This window comes from Onychomys torridus, chromosome 1 (assembly GCF_903995425.1).
Source record: "Onychomys torridus chromosome 1, mOncTor1.1, whole genome shotgun sequence".
Classification (NCBI taxonomy): Eukaryota; Metazoa; Chordata; class Mammalia; order Rodentia; family Cricetidae; genus Onychomys; species Onychomys torridus.
In genome coordinates, this window is record NC_050443.1 from 11,869,313 (window position 1) to 11,886,170 (window position 16,858).

Consider the following 16,858-nt stretch of genomic DNA (forward strand, 5'->3'; position numbering starts at 1 on the left):
GAGAAACCCTGTCTCAAAAACAAAACAAAACAAAACAAAAAAAACCTCCAAATTAAAAAAAAAAAAATCTTATTTCTTTTTTGTTTTTGTTCCTGGGAGGTTTAGGCAGGATTGCCATGCCTCTGGCCAGCCAGCCAGGGCTATGTGATGAGAACCTGTCTCAAAAAACCAAACCAAACAATCAAACAAAAAAGAGTTGTAATCAGACACTTAACCAACAGTTCCTCAAAACACTGGTGATACTGAATTACGTCCTTTTTTTTTTTTCTTTCGCAGGATGACTAGCGCACCACGTGTTTTCCTGGAAAACGTCCCGTGTCTCTAAGTGTCTGGGAGCTCTCTACTCCCCTCCCTGTTTCTACAGCAGTATCTCCGAATGCCCCAGCGATGGCCTCTTTTCTGCGGGCTTCAGGCTCTCCCGGCAGCCCTTGCCAGCCTGCGGTCTTCCTGGGTCGGGGCATCTGCGGCTCCTTTAAGACAGGCCCCGCCCCGCCCCGCCCCGCCCCGCCCTCCCGGGTCAGCCCGGGTGCGTAGGGCTCAGGCCGGTGGCCGCCGCGCTCAGTGCGGAGCGGGCCCGGCGCGATGGCGAGCACGGCCCTCGGGGTCGCCGTGCGACGGCTGAGCCAGCAAAGCTCACCCAGGGCTCCGGTCCTCCTGCGGCAGGTGCGGCGAGGCGGATGGCCGAGCGGACCCCGCGTCCGGGGCGGCGGGCGGGCGGGGTGGGACCCCTCTGCCCTTGAAAGGAGATGGAGAGGTTGGGGCGGGGGGTCCTTCACCCCCGGCTGTTGCAAATAAAAGGGCTCCCGAGCCCTTCAAGGAGGTGGTCAGGGAGACCCCGGGCTTGGGGGCCGAGCGTCTGGGCCCATTGCCCGAGGAGGGCGGGGGTCTTTGATTAGGGACCCTGTTGGAAGATGGAATTCCTTGGTTCCGGTGGAGACCCCCTGACTCCTGAGCCCTGGGCCAAGAGGGGTGGGGTTGCTCATTCTAGAAGATGGTGGAGGGGAGCCCTGGATGCTGGGGTCCCCAGGCATGGGAGTCAGGTCCGGGAACTCTGTCCGGTGCCCCACCCCTCCCAGATGTTTGAGCCCAAGAGCTGTACCTACACCTACCTGTTGGGTGACCCGGAGTCTCGAGAGGCCCTTCTGATCGACCCTGTTCTGGAGACGGCGCAGCGGGATGCTCAACTGGTGAAGGAGTTGGGGCTGAAGCTGCTCTACGCCGGTTAGTCTGCGGACCAAACTTGGGCGTGAGAGAGGCGGGGCCACAGAGAAAGTGCGCCTAGGGAAATAGGGACCCGGGCCCCTAGTCTAGAGGAGGATGGCGAGGCCCGGACCCCTGAGTCTCCCTGGATGAGGGAGGAGTGCTGGGGGCTAGACCCCAGGATCTGAAGGAGGAGGCTGGGGCCTGGACCCCTTGGTCCGAGGGAGGAGGATTGAGGTCTGGACCACAGTATCTGATTGAAGGAGACTGGGGCCTGGATTCTGGGTCTGTGGGAGGCTGAGTAGGGTCTGATTCCTTGGGTCTGAGGGTTTGCTCTGCCTTCTTCTCTCCTAGTGAATACCCACTGCCATGCTGACCACATCACCGGCTCAGGGGTTCTCAGGTCCCTACTCCCCGGCTGCCAATCTGTCATCTCCCGCCTCAGCGGAGCCCAGGCTGATTTGCACATCGACGAAGGTGATTCCATCCGCTTCGGTCGCTTTGTGAGTTGGATGTTGGGTCTTAGAGAAGAGGGGGCACGTGGGAGGGGTGGGGGAAGAGCTGCTGGGTGGGGGTGGGGCGGGAAGAAGGGTCAGTGGATGTAGGCTCCGACTCCCTGGCTCTGTTCTCTGTGGAAAGGACCATAAAGCCAGGTGGGGCAACGCGGCAGGAGGCTGTAGGCAGGCGTGCCTCTGCCAATCCTCCTAAGTCAACACCGACGGAAGTTTCCTGCGGCCTTGGGGGCAGGTTTTTTGGCCTGGCCATTTCCATAAAAGCTGATTGGGGTTTGGCATTGAAGAAGGAGCATCACGTTGTCCAGCAATAGTTCTGGGGTGGGTCTAGTGAGGTATCCCGGGCTACCACTTAAGGTGGCACTTACTGGCCTGGTGGTATGAATTTGGGGTCAACCACGTATTAGTGGGTTCTTCCTTAAATGTTGGCCTTGAAGCTCACTCTAACCACAACCCTATTGCCTCACCCAGAAGAGGGCTGGCAGTTCTTCCTCTCTCTCTGTCTCTCTGTGTCTCTGTCTCTTTGTCTCTATCTCTGTGTCTCTGTCTCTGTGTCTGTTTCCTCCCCTCCCTCCCCTCCCCTCCCCTTCCCTCCCCTTCTCTTCTCTCTCTCTCTCTCTCTCTCTCTCTCTCTCTCTCTCTCTCTCTCTCTCTGCTACAAGCTTAATCAGCAGGTTTCCAGCCAGCTTTGCAACCCAGGGCACAGTGGACTGGCTGGGGGGTTGTACCCAGAGGGAGGAAACAGGTGGTTAGAATTGCCAAAGATGTAGTTTGGCTGACGTAGGGGACAGCGTGTCTGGTGAGAGTGTGAGGTCCCGGCCTCTGGGTTGATGGTCTTGTGGAATGGGTACAGTTTATTTGGAGGCGGTTAGCGGACGTGAGGGCCGTGTGTTGTGTGGAGAGGGTGTAGCAGCCGTGAGAGACTTTGACTTCACCCCTGTATTTGGAAAGATGCATGGTTCATTTGTGTCAGCCCTACTAGTGAGAGAGTAACAAGTGTTTCTGGGTTGGAGAGGAGTGTGGAAGGTTAGAAGGACCAGGGCTGTGTCAACAGGAGCCCTTAGGGGCTAGATAGATGGCTTCGTGGTTAAGAGCACTGTTGCTCTCCCAGAGGACCCAAACTGGGTTCCCAGCTCCCACATCAGACTGGTCACAGTTGACTCTGCTGTCAATCCAGGAGGACCCGGCACCCTTGTCTGGCATCTGTTGGCACACACATTCACTTTTATAGATACACAGACATACACATAAATAAAATGACTGCTTAAAATCTTAAAAGCAAGCCAGTCTTAGTGGCACATGCCTTTAACCCCAACACTTGGGAGGCAGAGGCTGAGAGGCTGGGTCTCTGTGAGTTCGAGACTAGCCTAATCTACTTAGAGAGTTCCAGGACAGCCAGGGTCACACAATGAGAATAAAATAAAATCTTAAAAATGACAATGAGGAGCTTTGAAATGGGTGTGATGAGCACACACCTGTAATCCTAGTGATTGGGAGGTGGAGAGAGGAAAATTAGGAGTTCAAGGTCACCCTCAGCTACACATTGTTTGAGGCCAATCAGGGCTACGTGTGACCCTGCACGCCCCCCCCCCCCCAAAAAAAAGCTGGCATGGGTGAACACACTTTTAATCCCAATTTTCAGAGACAGGAGGATTCCCAGCCAGCCTGGTCTATGGGAAACTCTCTCTCGAAACAAAAGAAAATGGTGAATGAAGAGAGAAGCCTTTCTCAATATAGAATGATTGATACCTTCAGTGATCGAGTACAGAAGGGCTTAGCTGTGTCTGTTTGTCTTTTCTTTACTGCATTTTATTGATATAATCCGAATACCATATGATTCAGTCACTGGTAGGCTGTGAGTCAGTGACTGGTAGTGCATTCATAAAATGCTGTGTTCATCCCTGCACATCATTTCAGATGTTTTCATTACTCCTGACGAGGTGTCATCTGAAACCTCCCTCTTCTCCCTCCCAACCTTGGAGAAATCTCTTTCTTTTTCTTTCCTTCTTTTTACATAGTGCTATGTAGCCCAGGCTAGCCTTGGACTCATAATTCTCTGCCTCAACCCTTCAATTGTTAGGGTTGCCTGTACCACAACACCCAGCCTTTAGGCAGCATTTCCTCCCAGATTCTAGGAATAAAACCCAGGGTCTGATTCATCCTGCACCGCAGGCCCTCATGGAGAGGATTTTAGGCAGGGGCGCTACCACTGAGCCACACCCCAGCCCCTTTTTATTTTATTTTTATTTATTTATTTATTTGGTTTTTCGAGACAGGGTTTCTCTGTGTAGTTTTGGTGCCTTTCCTGGAACTCGCTTTGTAGACCAGGCTGGCCTCGAACTCACAGAGATCCACCTGCTTCTGCCTCCCAAGTGCTGGGAGTAAAGGCACGTGCTACCACCGCCTGGCTGCTTTTTTTTATTTTGAGATAAGGTCTTAGTAACTTTCCCAAGTTGGCCTTGAACTTCTGACCCTCCAGCCCCAGCCTCTCGAGTAGCTGTGACTGCAGGCGTATATGCCATTAGGTTTGGCTGTTAAGCTGCTTTTATTCTCTTTTACTGTCCTTTCTGTCTGTCCGGGTTTTCTGTCTGTCCGGATTTTCCTGTCTGCACATTGCATGGAGACAGGAGCACACAACTGTGGTCTTTCAGGCTGGCTTCTTTTTTCAGTGTGTCACCAGGCTTCATCCATGTTCGGGTGCCCGTTGGCACTTCATTTCTCTTTATTTTTGAACAACAGTCTGGTGTATGATGGACCTGCCATATTTTACTTACTCATTCATTAGGCGATGGGCATTCCTCTTTGGGACCATTGTGGGTAGTGACACTGTGAATGTTCTTGTACTCGTTTTTGTAGGAGACGGTTGCGGTCCTGTTAGCATGGTGTGAAGGTTCTGGGTACTCCACAGCTGTGTCAACACCTGTTATTGTCTGTGTTAGTTAGTGTGGGTCTCACGTTGTGTAAATTCTTTCCAAATCTTACATGGGTCTGTTTTTCCGGACTCTTATATTTTCTGTCCCCTTTAAAAGTTGAATTATTGTTGGGGGTAATGGCACAAACCTGTGGTCCCAGCACTTGGGAGGCAGAGGCAGGATGATCAGGATTTCTGGGTCATCCTTGGCTATATAATGAGCTCAGGGCCAACGTGGAGCTCCACACTCACAAACTGCCCTTCCACCTCCACAGCTGAGCCATGTGTTCACACCCCTTCACAATAATAATAAATAAAATGTATTAAAAACATTAAAAGTAGCCGGGCAGTGGTGGTGCATGCCTGTAATACCAGCACTCCGGGAGACAGAGGCAGGGGGATCTCTGTGAGTTCAGGCCCCCATCGGTACTTCATTTCTCTTTATTTTTGAACAACAGTCTAGTGTATGATGGATCTCTACAGAGCGAGATCCAGGACAGGCACAAAGCTACACAGAGAAACTCTGTCTTGAAAAACCAAAAACCAAAACCAAAACCAAAACCAAAACAAAAAAAAACCAACCAAAAAAACCAAAACATTAAAAGTAAGACATGAGACTTTGTTGCAAACTCTAAAACAAAACAAAAATTTGTGTCATACATAAAAGGAGGTAAAGCGTGCACACACTCTACTTGTATAAATCGCTTGTGTTTTTACATGTTTACTCTTAGGTCCCTTCCTCCCGTATTCCTACACAGAACATCTTCATCACCCCACAGGCCTCTCTGCTCTTCCTGCCCATATGTCTGCCCAGGGACCATCCTGACTTACACAATCACAGATAGTTTCACTTGGCATTCAACTTTGGGAGATTTATAGGCCGGGTGATGCAATGCTCTAATTCTAGCTCAGGAGATGCAGGAAGGTCTTAATCTTGTGACCAGCCTGGGCTCCTAGCAAGTACTAGGCCAGCCAGGGCTAGAGAGCGAATCCCTTTCTCCAAACAAAAGAAAGATAAGAAGTACACAGAGTGTGTGAGCTGTGGTCTCCGTTCTTTCCACTTGATATCCGCAATGGTCCTTTTGGTTGATGGTTTGAGACAGGGTCTCACTATGTAGCCCTGGTCAACCTGGAACTCATCATTTAGTCTAGGCTAGCCTGAGACTCACAGAGAGTCCCCTGCCTCTGCCTTCTGAGTTTGAATTCTTTATTTCTCATGGTTCTATAGTCAGGGCTGGTCAACTTTTCCTATGAATGATTAGATAGTATATCGAATCTTCACAGGCCACAGGGAATGTGTTCCCGTGACTTGGCTCTCCTCTGGTGGCGTGTGAAAGCCATGTTTGGCACAGAGTAGAAGTATAGCTCAAGAGCTTCAGTTACGGCTCCTAAAATTTGAGTTTTAGAATGCCCTGCCTCTGTTGTGACTCTAGTGGTCTTGGAACTCACAGAGATCTTCTTATCGAGGCCTCCTAGGCCTTTGCTGGCTAAAATCCACCCTCCCCCACTTCCCCTAACAGGGTCTCATGAAGTGTAGGCTGGCTTTGGACTTGTTATATTGCTGAGGTGGACCTTGAACTCCTGATGTAATCTTCCTGCCTTCACCTCCGCCTTGCTGGGATCCCATGCGTGCACGCGCTTGCTCTGTTCCAGCCAAGTACTCTCAGTTGACAGGGCTTAAAGGGGGGGGGGGGAGGTCAAATTTGGTCCCCCCCCCCCCCCCCCGTTTGCCAACCCCTGATGTGCATCCCACAGTTTGCTTATTCATGCTCCCTGCATGGTTATCCTTGGTTTTCACTACTGTAGTGGGTGGTGGTGGTGATGTTCCTGTTTATACAAGTCCCTTGGCAGAAATTGCCCTCAGTTCCAAGGAATTGCCTTGCTGAGTCACAGAGAGAACATACCTTTAACCTTAGTGAAATTGCCGGATGCCATTTTCTCTTATGGTGCTGGGGATGAAACCCAGGACCATGAACATGCTAGGCACACTCCCTACCACTGAGCCACACCCCAGTCCCTCACTGGGGGATTCTGGGCAGGGGCTCTACCACTGAGCCACACCCCAGCCCCTCACTGGGGGATTCTAGGCAGGGGCTCTACCACTGAGCCACACCCCCAGCCCCTCACTGGAGGATTCTAGGCAGGGGCTCTACCACTGAGCCACACCCCAGCCCCTCACTGGGGGATTCTAGGCAGGGGCTCTACCACTGAGCCACACCCCAGCCCCTCACTGGGGGATTCTAGGCAGGGGCTCTACCACTGAGCCCCTCCCCCAGCCCCTAGGCAAGCATTGTATACATCCTTAGTCCTCTTTTTGTTGTTATCATTAACCCTTTTAAATTAAAAATGACATGATTTATTGTGTGTATGTGCAGAGTTCATGTCAGAGGACAGACAACTTTTGGTTCTCAGTTTTTTTTCTTTCACAGTGTAGATAGTAGGGATTGAACTCAGGTTGTAAGTGTTGAGGTGCAGCAAGTACCTTCTCCTGCTGAGCCATCTTGCCAGCCTCCTCTTTTTTTATTTAAAGACTTATTATTTTTATTTTATGTTTCTGCATGTTTTGCCTGCCTGTATGTAAGTACATGGTGTGCATGCCTGGTGCCTGCGGAGGCCAGAAGAAGACATGGGATCCTCTAGAACTGAAGTTAAGGACAGGTGTAAGCCTTCATGTGGGTGCTGGGAACCGAACTTAGTCCTATGCAAGAGCTCTTAACCACTGAGCCATCTTTTTTTTTTTTAAGATTTATTTATTTATTATGTACACAGAAGAGGGGGCCAGATCTCATTACAGATGGTTGTGAGCCACCATGTAGGTGCTGGGAATTGAACTCGGGATCTCTGGAAGAGCAGTCGGTACTCTTAACCTCTGAGCCATCTCTCCAGCCCCTGAGCCATCTCTTTAAACACCTTTTCTTTCACAAAATAAAGGAAAGGTTGTAGCTGGTGGAGACGCTGGAGAGCCGTCTGTCAGCAGTGGAAAAATGAGTGTTGAGGGCGTACGAACAGCAGAGGGCGCCAACACCACTTAGGACTTGAGAAGGCGGAAGGAGCCGGAGACTCTGGTGCCTGCAGCTTGCTGACCGCCAGGGGGCAGTGCAGGGTGCCTGACCCGCCAGGCCGCCCGAGAGCCAGGGAGAGGCCATGGATGGAGATAACATCCTGTGTTTTATGGATCCTGGAAAGAAGAGGCGTTGTTGATGGATGGATGGGTCTGGACGGCCCCTGGCCAGCTGTTGCTAGGCCGGCAGGACTCCGGAATATCCTGCCGCTGAGGGGATTCATCAGTCAGCAAACAGTGGAGGCCGTCTTCTGTAGGCTAACCCCGCCTACAACTTTTTTTCCAGTAATGGGGATTGAACTAGGGTCTCTGTCAAGTTAGACAAATGCTCTACCATGGAGCATTTGTTCGTTTGTTTTGTTTTTGTTGGTTTGTTCGTTTCTTTTTTAAATGTGTATGAGTGTTTTGCTTCCACGTGTATGTGAGCTCCACATGAGTGCCTAGTGTTCGAAGGGGCCAGTTTCCCTGAAACTGGAATTATCGATGTGTGATTGAAAGGCGCCATGTGAGTTCTGGAAATCGAACCTGGGTCCTCTGCAAGAGCATCCAGTGTTCTTAACCACTGAGCTGTCTCCATCCCCTGCTTTTTATTTTGAGACAGAATCTCATTGAGTTGCTCAGGCTGGCCTCGAACTCACTCAGCAGTCCATGGAAGCCTTGAGTTTGTAACCCTCCTGCTTTGGAGTTCTGAGATGACAGCATCACACCACTATGCCCAGTGTCTTATTATTATTATTTTAAAAATAAAAAAATATATACATTTATTTTGCTGGGCAGATATATTTATTAAACCATTAAAATTTAAAAAATATATTTATATTGGTGGCTCACACTTTTAATCCCAGCACTCTGGAGGCAGAGTCAGGTGGATCTCTGTGAGTTCGAGGACAGCCTGGTCTACAGTGAGTTCCAGGACAGCCAGGGCTACACAGAGAATCCCTGTCTCAAAAAGCAAAACAAAACAAAACAAAACAAAAATTATGTATGAGTGTGTATGTATGCCTGGAGTTAACAGATGGCTGTCAGCCACTATGGGGGTGCTGGGAACCAAACCCACCCAGGTCCTCTGCAAGAACAGCCAGTGCTTTTATAACTGCTGAGCCATCTCTCCAGCCCCTCATTCTTGTTTTTACTGTAAGGCTCCAATTGTGTACTGAGGATTTTTATAAGTACTTTATATACATGAAGCAGTTTAATGTTTATAGCATCCCAAGGGGCTGGGGACAACATCTATATTTTGCAAATAAGAAGATAGGCCTCAAAAGCTGGTAGATTTGAGATTAAGAGCTAGGCTATCTGCTTCCAAAAATTTTGTTTTGTTTATAATTATTTTGATCTATTTACATGGAATTCTAGAACAGATGAGTGACAAAGTCATCTATGGTAACAGGAAGCAGGCCAGTGCTCAGCTGGGGACAGGGTGGAGAAAAGGTGTATTTGAAGGGTACAAAGAAACCTTGGGAAGTGATGGAAATGTTTGTCATGGCTGTGGGAGCATCTTAGATGTGAGAGGCCTGTATTCCCAGCTGTTCTGCGTACTGAGGCAGAAGATTGCACACTGAGGGCCTGCCTGGGCTACTGAATAATTTTGAGGCTACTTGGCTGCATGAGATCCTATAAAAAGAAAACTAAACAAATAAGCTAAAAAAGAGGGCTGAGTGGGATGGAGAGATGGCTCAGAGGTTAAGAGCACTGACTGCTCTTCCAGAGGTCCTGAGTTCAATTCCCAGCAACCACATGGTGCCTCACAACCATCTGTAATGAGATCTGGTGTCCTCTTTTGGCCTGCAGGTATACACACAGTCAGAACACTGTATATATAATAAATAAATCTTTACATGTATAAAAAAGGGCTGATTATATAGCTCAGTGGTAGAGCCCCTGCCTAGAATCCCCCAGTGAGGGGCTGGGGTGTGGCTCAGTGGTGGAGCCCCTGCCTAGAACCCCCCAGTGAGGGGCTGGGGTGTGGCTCAGTGGTAGAGCCCCTGCCTAGAACCCCCCAGTGAGGGGCTGGGGTGTGGTCAGTGGTAGAGCCCCTGCCTAGAATCCCCCAGTGAGGGGCTGGGGTGTGGTCAGTGGTAGAGCCCCTGCCTAGAATCCCCCAGTGAGGGGCTGGGGTGTGGCTCAGTGGTAGAGCCCCTGCCTAGAATCCCCCAGTGAGGGGCTGGGGTGTGGCTCAGTGGTGGAGCCCCTGCCTAGAACCCCCCAGTGAGGGGCTGGGGTGTGGCTCAGTGGTAGAGCCCCTGCCTAGAATCCCCCAGTGAGGGGCTGGGGTGTGGCTCAGTGGTAGAGCATCTGCCTAGAATCCCCCAGTGAGGGGTTGGGGGTGTGGCTCAGTGGTAGAGCCCCTGCCTAGTACACTCAAGGCTCTGCATTCAATTCTCAGCACCCATCTCCCTGAACATAAATAGTTGTGAAAAAATGGATGAATAGAAACTAACCCTCACAAGTCACATGAGAGAGTCAGTGCGTGCTTACTGGAAAGAATCATGCTAGAACTATTCAAAGCGTTTCAGTGCCTGGAGAAAGAAGGACCAACCTCCAAATGCCTTTTATGAGGCTAGCGTAATTCTGCCACAACAGCTCACGTGGGTATCATTAACTGGACGCCAGCGGCCCTGCAGCCCACCTGGTTTCTAGAAGGGTGGGTGGGGCATGCACATGCTGTAGTTCCTGTGTGGAGGTCAGGGGACAACTTGTAGGGTAGTTCTCCTTCCTCCTCGTGGGTCCCAAGGGTCACATTGAGGTCGTCAGGCATAGCGGCCTGACCTTTGACCCTCTGAGCCATCTTGCTGGCCCTCATTTGTAGACTTTTTTTTTTTTTAATTTTCAGAAGTTATTTTATCTTGTTTTATTTTGAGACAAAGCTCATATAGCCCAGGCTGGCTCCAAATCCACCGTACAGTAGACTGTAGCTGGAAGTTTCTGCAGTTCTGCCCTGCTTGCAGTCAGGACAAATCTCTCACCCGCCAGTCCTGTAGCTGCTCAGACCCAAATAAGCACACAGAGGCTAATATTAATTAAAACTGCTCTGCCATTAGCTCAGGCCTACCACTGACTAGCTCGTACATTTAAACGCAGCCCATTTCTGTTAGTCTATATGTCGCCACGTGTTCCGTGCCTTTACCTGGGTGCCATCACGTGCTGCTCCCCAGACGGCGGGCTGGCGTCTCCTGACTCAGCCTTCCTCTTCCCAGAATTCTCCTTGTCTGCTTATCCCACCTATACTTCCTGCCTGGCTACTGGCCAATCAGCATTTTATTTACCAACCAATCAGAGCAACACGTATTCATAGCGTACAGAACATCCCACAGTAGTAGATGTGATCTTGAACGCCTGCTCCTCCTCAGTGCTGGGTTTGTAGGCCTGTGCCACCAAGGTGGGCTTGTTTTCCCAAGTTTTAGTACAGTGTGCTTCCATGTTGATTTGTTTGACTGTTAGTTTTCTGTCACTGTGACAAAATAAATGCTTATGATAAATATCATCTTAAAAAAAGATTCATTTTTAATTGTGAGTGTGTGTGTGTGTGTGTGTGTGTGTGTGTGTGTGTGTGTACGTGTGTATGTTAGCATGTATGTGAGTCAGGTACCCATAGAAGCCAGAAGAGGATGTTAGATGGAGTTATAAGTGGCTGTAACACGATGTTACAGGTGCTTGACCCGGGTGCTCGGAATAGAACTCCAGTCCCGTGCAAGAGTGGTGTGTGCTTTTATCTGTTGATCTGTTTTTCCGGCTCCGCCATGAACAAAGAATAGAGGTGGGCTGGGTCGGTGGCTCAGCGGGTACGAGGTATTTGCTGCTCAGCCTGGGACCCACATGGTGGAGACAGAGAACCAGCTCCAGTGGGTTGTCATCTGTCCAACAGTCACAAGCCGTGGCACACATGTACACACACACACACACACACACACACACACACACATACACACACATAAAATAAAATGCAATTTTAAATGTTTTTAAAAAGAAGAAAGTTTTGTTCTGGTTCAGTGTTTCCAAATTCCAATCTACGAATGTGAAGCTGGGGCAGGGCATCATGATAGGGAGTCTGCACTGGACAGCCAGGAAGAGAAAGAGTCAGGGCCTAGTGGTCCATCCTGGTACTGGGAGTCTCTGCTGCATGCTCCGGCTGCTACGACTCTACCGGCTTTTGCCTCTGTGACGGGCTGAGACCCTTGGGAACCATTAGCCAAAGAAGTGTCTCTTCCCACTACAGAGAAGAGGGTGGCACGTGACTGAAATTCCAACACTTGGGAGGCTGAGGCAGGAAGATCCATGAGTTCAAGGCCAGCCTGGGCTACCTAGGAAGATCTCGTCTCAAAACACCAATAAAACCAAAAAAGAATAAAGTATACGTTTAGTTAGTAACTTTTTTTTTTTTAGCTGAGGATTGAACCCAGGGCCTTGTGCTTGCTTAGCAAGCACTCTACCACTGAGCTAAATCCCCAACCCAGTTAGTAACTTTTTATCTTACCATGTGCACCACTTTTTTCTTTGAGGCAGGGTCTCCTTCTGAGCTCAGGGAGCCTGGAGCTTTGCAGCTTAGCCTAGTTTCAAGCTCCAGATCCTTCTGCCTCAGCTTCCCTAGTACGTGGGTTACAGGCATGTGCTACTGAGCCCAGGGCAAGGTTCTCACTGTAGAAGTTGCTTTCTAGCCCGTCTTTTGCATGGATATTAAACTCTTTTGTATCATTAAGCATTTTTGAAATACCATTAAGTTTGTTTCCAACAACAGCACTTAATTTTTTATTCTATTTATTTGCCTATGTGTGCATATACTGTGGCATACTTATAGATGTCAGAGAATAATTTGAGGGAGTCAGTTCTCTCCTACAATCATGTGGTTCTGGGGTTAGAACTCAGGTCCTCAGGCTTGGCAGCAAGCACCTTTACCCGCAGAGCCTTCCAGACAGCCCAACAGTATAACTCTCAATGCTAATTTAGTCTTTGTTTTGTTTTCTGTGTGTGCACAGCCTGCTGAGCTATACCCCCAGCCTGGTGCTTACTCTTCTGTTATTGAGATACAAACTTTCTTTGCATGACCTCTCTGGTATAAGTCTGTTACAAGTACATGTCTCCGGCTATCTGGCTATCTTGGGAACCCATCTGTGGTATTTTTGCTCTTCAGAACTTCAGTCTGGGCTGGGGATGTGGCTGGGTTAGCTGCCAAAACATTTGGCAAGTACGCACAAAGCCCTGGATTCCATTCCTAGCACTGTATAAACCAAGCCTGTTGGAGCAAGCGCACAACCCCAGAGCTTGGAGGCGGAGGCAGGAAGATGGGAAGTTCAAGGTCATCATTGATTTCGTAGCAAGCTTGAGTCCACTCTGGATGCGGGAGATTCTGTCAAAGAAAGAGAAAGGAGGGAAGGAGGGAGGGAGGGAGGATTCAAATTGACCCCTCTCCCAAGACAGGGGCTTGTCATGGTTCAGGCTGGCTTTGAACTTCAGCTCCTCCTGCCCCCGCCTCCCGAGTGCCTCTGTTTGATGTATTTACACCATGCCCAGCCTTCAGATGAACTTTTAAGCAAACGGTTGTTCTATTCCTTCGTCCAGTTGTTTCCCTCGGGTGGATAGGGCTTTGGGGGACCTGTGGCTCTTGCTGCTGACTGTCTCTGTGCACTGCATCCCTGCCAGGCCTTGGAGACTCGGGCCAGCCCTGGCCACACCCCAGGCTGTGTCACCTTTGTCCTGAATGACCAGAGCATGGCCTTCACTGGAGACGCCCTGCTGATCCGCGGGTGTGGACGGACAGACTTCCAACAAGGTGACCCGCTCTTTTCTCCAGCCCAAGATCTCAGTGGGATGGTGTATGTGAAAATTGTAAGAATAGGACCTTGGTGTGTTAAGGCCTGCTAGTGTATGTGCCGAGTTCCAGGACAGCCAGGGCTCTGTAGAGAAACCCTGTCTCGAGAAAAAAAAAAAAAAAAGTGGCCGGGCGGTGGAGGCGCACGCCTTTAATCCCAGCACTCCGGGAGGCAGAGGCAGGAGGATCTCTGTGAGTTCGAGGCCAGCCTGGTCTACAGAGCGAGATCCAGGAAAGGTGCAAAGATACACAGAGAAACTGTGTCTCAGGGGGGAAAAAAAAGCAGCTACAAGAATGAATGAATGAATGAATGAATGAATGAATGAATGTGTAGCTGGGGCAGTGCAGCTCAGTGGGTAGACACATGAAGCCCAGGCTTCAACACTCATACTTCATCAACTGGGAATAGCTGAACCATACTTCTAATCCCAGCAGTCAGGAGGTGGAGGCAGGAGGATCAAGAGTGTAAGACAGGGCTTGAGAGAGGGCTCCATGTTTAAGAGCACTGACTGCTCTTCCAGAGGAGCTGGGTTCAATTCCCAGCATTTACATGGTAACTCACAGCTGTCTGGAATTCCAGTTCCAGGGCGACCTGACACCCACGACAAAATACTAATGCACACAAAATTAAAAGAAAAAAAAGAGTGTAGGGTCATCGTGGTAACACAGAACATGCACACACACACACACACACACACACACCCAAACACACACCAAGCTTGTTACTGTACTTTGTTTAATCGTTAGGGGGCAGTGTAACTTTTGGAGTCTAGCTTGAGGGAGCAGTTAGATTGACGGGTGACTCCTAATCTCCCTTTTATCTATTCACCCGAAGAGAGGACTCAGGGATTCTTTGTGTATCTGTGTGAGGTGTATGTGCACATGTGTGTGGCTGGGAGGATGTCAGGTGCCCTACTCTAGACAGACGCCTCACCTTGTCTCCTTGAGGACCTGGCTGGCAGCCAGGAAGCCTCCCTCAGTAGTCTCCTGCCTCTGCTGCCTACAGTGCTGGGGTATGGAAGCATAGGCCGCACCCTGCTTTGGGGATTGAACTCAGTCCCTATGTTTGCAGAGCTAGCACCCCCCCCCCCCATCTCTCCAGCTCCAGGACTCAGAACTCCTTATCTAAATCCCAGAGTCTCTCTTCCCTTGTCCCCGTGTCTCAAGTCTTACCGTTAGGCCACCTTCCTGGCCCAGAGCCCTTCCTTCACCTCCCCAGGGAGGATGTCACAACTCCGGGTGGCCCTCAGCCCGACCTAACCGAATCACACATTATCCCGGTGGATTTCTCACTGTTCCTCGGTTCTCCATTTATGCTGCTCCAACCCCTAATATGCCCTTCCTTCTCTGAGTCTCCAGAACCTGGGCATTCTTGGCAGGAGATGTGGGATGGGGTTTAACTGCAGGGCCTCCATCTTCCCGTCCTTCTCTGGAAGATGGGGATCAGGGGCTCCCTTGCCTCTCTGACTCTCAGTTTTCTTTCCTCAGGCTGCGCTAGGACTCTGTACCACTCTGTGCACGAAAAGATCTTCACACTTCCAGGCAACTGTCTAATCTACCCGGCTCACGATTACCACGGTGAGCGCTTGCCAGAGGCCATGACAGGCTGCTGTCACTTAACGCCCAGGGAATACCCTCTGCTTGCTGTCCTCACGAGGCACGGAGGTTACAGAACCCAGACATTCCTGTGGCTGAAAAGATTATGTGCTTGGGCGTGCTGTGTGGATGTAGAAACAGTAAGATACATCTGCAGGGCATAGGTTTTCCTGGTACGTCCTCCTAGAGCGCAGGGAACTGTGGGAACTACATTTCCCATAGTGCCCAAGGAGAGGCGGGACAGCGTCTCAGGACCATTCAGGGAAGAGCCAGTTGGGTCCCAGGCTAGGGAGGCAACCCCAAGGCCTCCTGGGAAATGTAGTTCTGAGCGGCCCAAGGCACTGGTCCCCTGGTTACTTTTCTTCCCTCCCCTTTGCCGATAGGGCTCACGGTTTCTACTGTGGAGGAGGAAAGGACTCTGAACCCACGGCTCACCCTTAGCTGTGAGGAGTTTATCAAGGTTATGGACAACCTGAACTTGCCCAAGCCTCAGCAGATAGGTGAGCACCCAGGGTCTGAGGAAAGAGTGGCTGGGGTGTGAAGATGTGGATCTGAGGGAGAAGGGTCCAGAACTCCTTGATCTTAGAGGAGAGCTGGGGCCTGAACCCTGGGTCTGAGGGAGGAGGGCTGGGGCCTGGACTCCTGGGTCTGAGGGAGGAGGGCTGGGCCTGGACCCCTGGGTCTGAGGGAGGAGGGCTGGGCCTGGACCCCTGGGTCTGAGGGAGGAGGCTGGGTCTGGATCCCTGAGTCTGAGGGAGGAGGGCTGGGCCTGGACCCTGGGTCTGAGGGAGGAGGGCTGGGCCTGGACTCTGGGTCTGAGGGAGGAGGGCTGGGCTGGACCCTGGGTCTGAGGGAGGAGGGCTGGGCCTGGATCCCTGGGTCTGAGGGAGGAGGGCTGGACCTGGACCCCTGGGTCTGAGGGAGGAGGGCTGGGCCTGGATCCCTGGGTCTGAGGGAGGAGGGCTGGGCCTGGATCCCTGGGTCTGAGGGAGGAGGATTCAGGACTAGATCCCTAGTCCCCCAAAGAGCCCTGAGCATTTCTGGCCCCTGTGAGACATGAGTCATTCCCGAGTCCTCAGAATCATTTGAGGTTTCTTTTCAGACTTGGCTGTTCCGGCAAACATGCGCTGTGGGGTCCAGACCCCGCCTTCCTGACTTGTGCCAGCCAGCTGCTCACATCTGCTGCACTAGGTGGGGTGAGGGGAGGGTCGTCACCCTGGAGCCTCTTTCCTCCCTCCCACTCTCCAGCCACTTCAGCTTCTGAAATAAACTTTACTTTGTTTTTAACCACGAATCTGAGTTCTGCTTGTTGTCTTGGGGAAGGAACTACATTTCCAGATGAATGCCAAGACTCAGTTCTGGTCCCTCCAAAAGCCAAGGGTAGGCTGGGATGTGGCACCGTTGTTAGAACGCTAGCCTAGCGTGTATGAAGTCCTGTGTTCCACCCCCAGTACCGCATTAACCAGGCATTACAGGGGCAGACCTGTCATCTCTTCACTTGGGAGCCAGAGGCAGGATGGTCAGAAGTTCAAGGTTATTCTCAGTCATACAGTGAGTTGGAGACCAGGCTTGGCTATGAAAGACCCTAACGTTAAAAAAAAGAAAGAAAGAAAAGAAAAGAAAAGAAAAAAGAAAGAAAGCAAGAAGGGGGGGGGTCTGGAGAGATGGCTCAGTGGTTAAGAGCACTGGCTGCTCTTCAGAGGACCTGGGATCCATCCAGCACACACATGGCAGCTCACAATCATCTGTAGCTCCAGCTCCGGGGATCTGGC

General features: G+C 50.8%; 1 protein-coding gene across 2 annotated transcripts; it reads left to right on the forward strand.

Annotated features, from left to right (window-relative positions):
- The first annotated feature begins 469 nt into the window (after positions 1 to 469).
- On the forward strand, positions 470 to 16,380 carry Ethe1 (ETHE1 persulfide dioxygenase). 2 transcript variants are annotated; one of them, XM_036176976.1, is made up of 7 exons: positions 470 to 663; positions 1,077 to 1,221; positions 1,555 to 1,703; positions 13,322 to 13,451; positions 14,979 to 15,068; positions 15,470 to 15,586; positions 16,189 to 16,380. In XM_036176976.1, exons 1-7 carry the CDS (start codon positions 583 to 585, stop codon positions 16,239 to 16,241), a joined length of 765 nt encoding a protein of 254 aa, XP_036032869.1. In that variant the 5' UTR covers positions 470 to 582; the 3' UTR covers positions 16,242 to 16,380. The 2 variants fall into 2 exon arrangements, with proteins under 2 accessions (XP_036032869.1, XP_036032870.1); XM_036176977.1 differs by lacking the exon at positions 470 to 663 and having other exon boundaries at positions 1,155 to 1,221; positions 1,555 to 1,677.
- The last annotated feature ends 478 nt before the right edge of the window (positions 16,381 to 16,858 follow it).

Excerpts from the sequence above, each read along its gene's own strand:
- Ethe1 (XM_036176976.1), top strand. The coding sequence starts at position 583 with ATGGCGAGCACGGCCCTCGGGGTCGCCGTGCGACGGCTGAGCCAGCAA. Across the intron at positions 1,222-1,554 it reads GCTGAAGCTGCTCTACGCCG|TGAATACCCACTGCCATGCT; the intron begins GTTAGTCTGCGG and ends CTTCTCTCCTAG. Across the intron at positions 15,069-15,469 it reads CCCGGCTCACGATTACCACG|GGCTCACGGTTTCTACTGTG; the intron begins GTGAGCGCTTGC and ends CTTTGCCGATAG.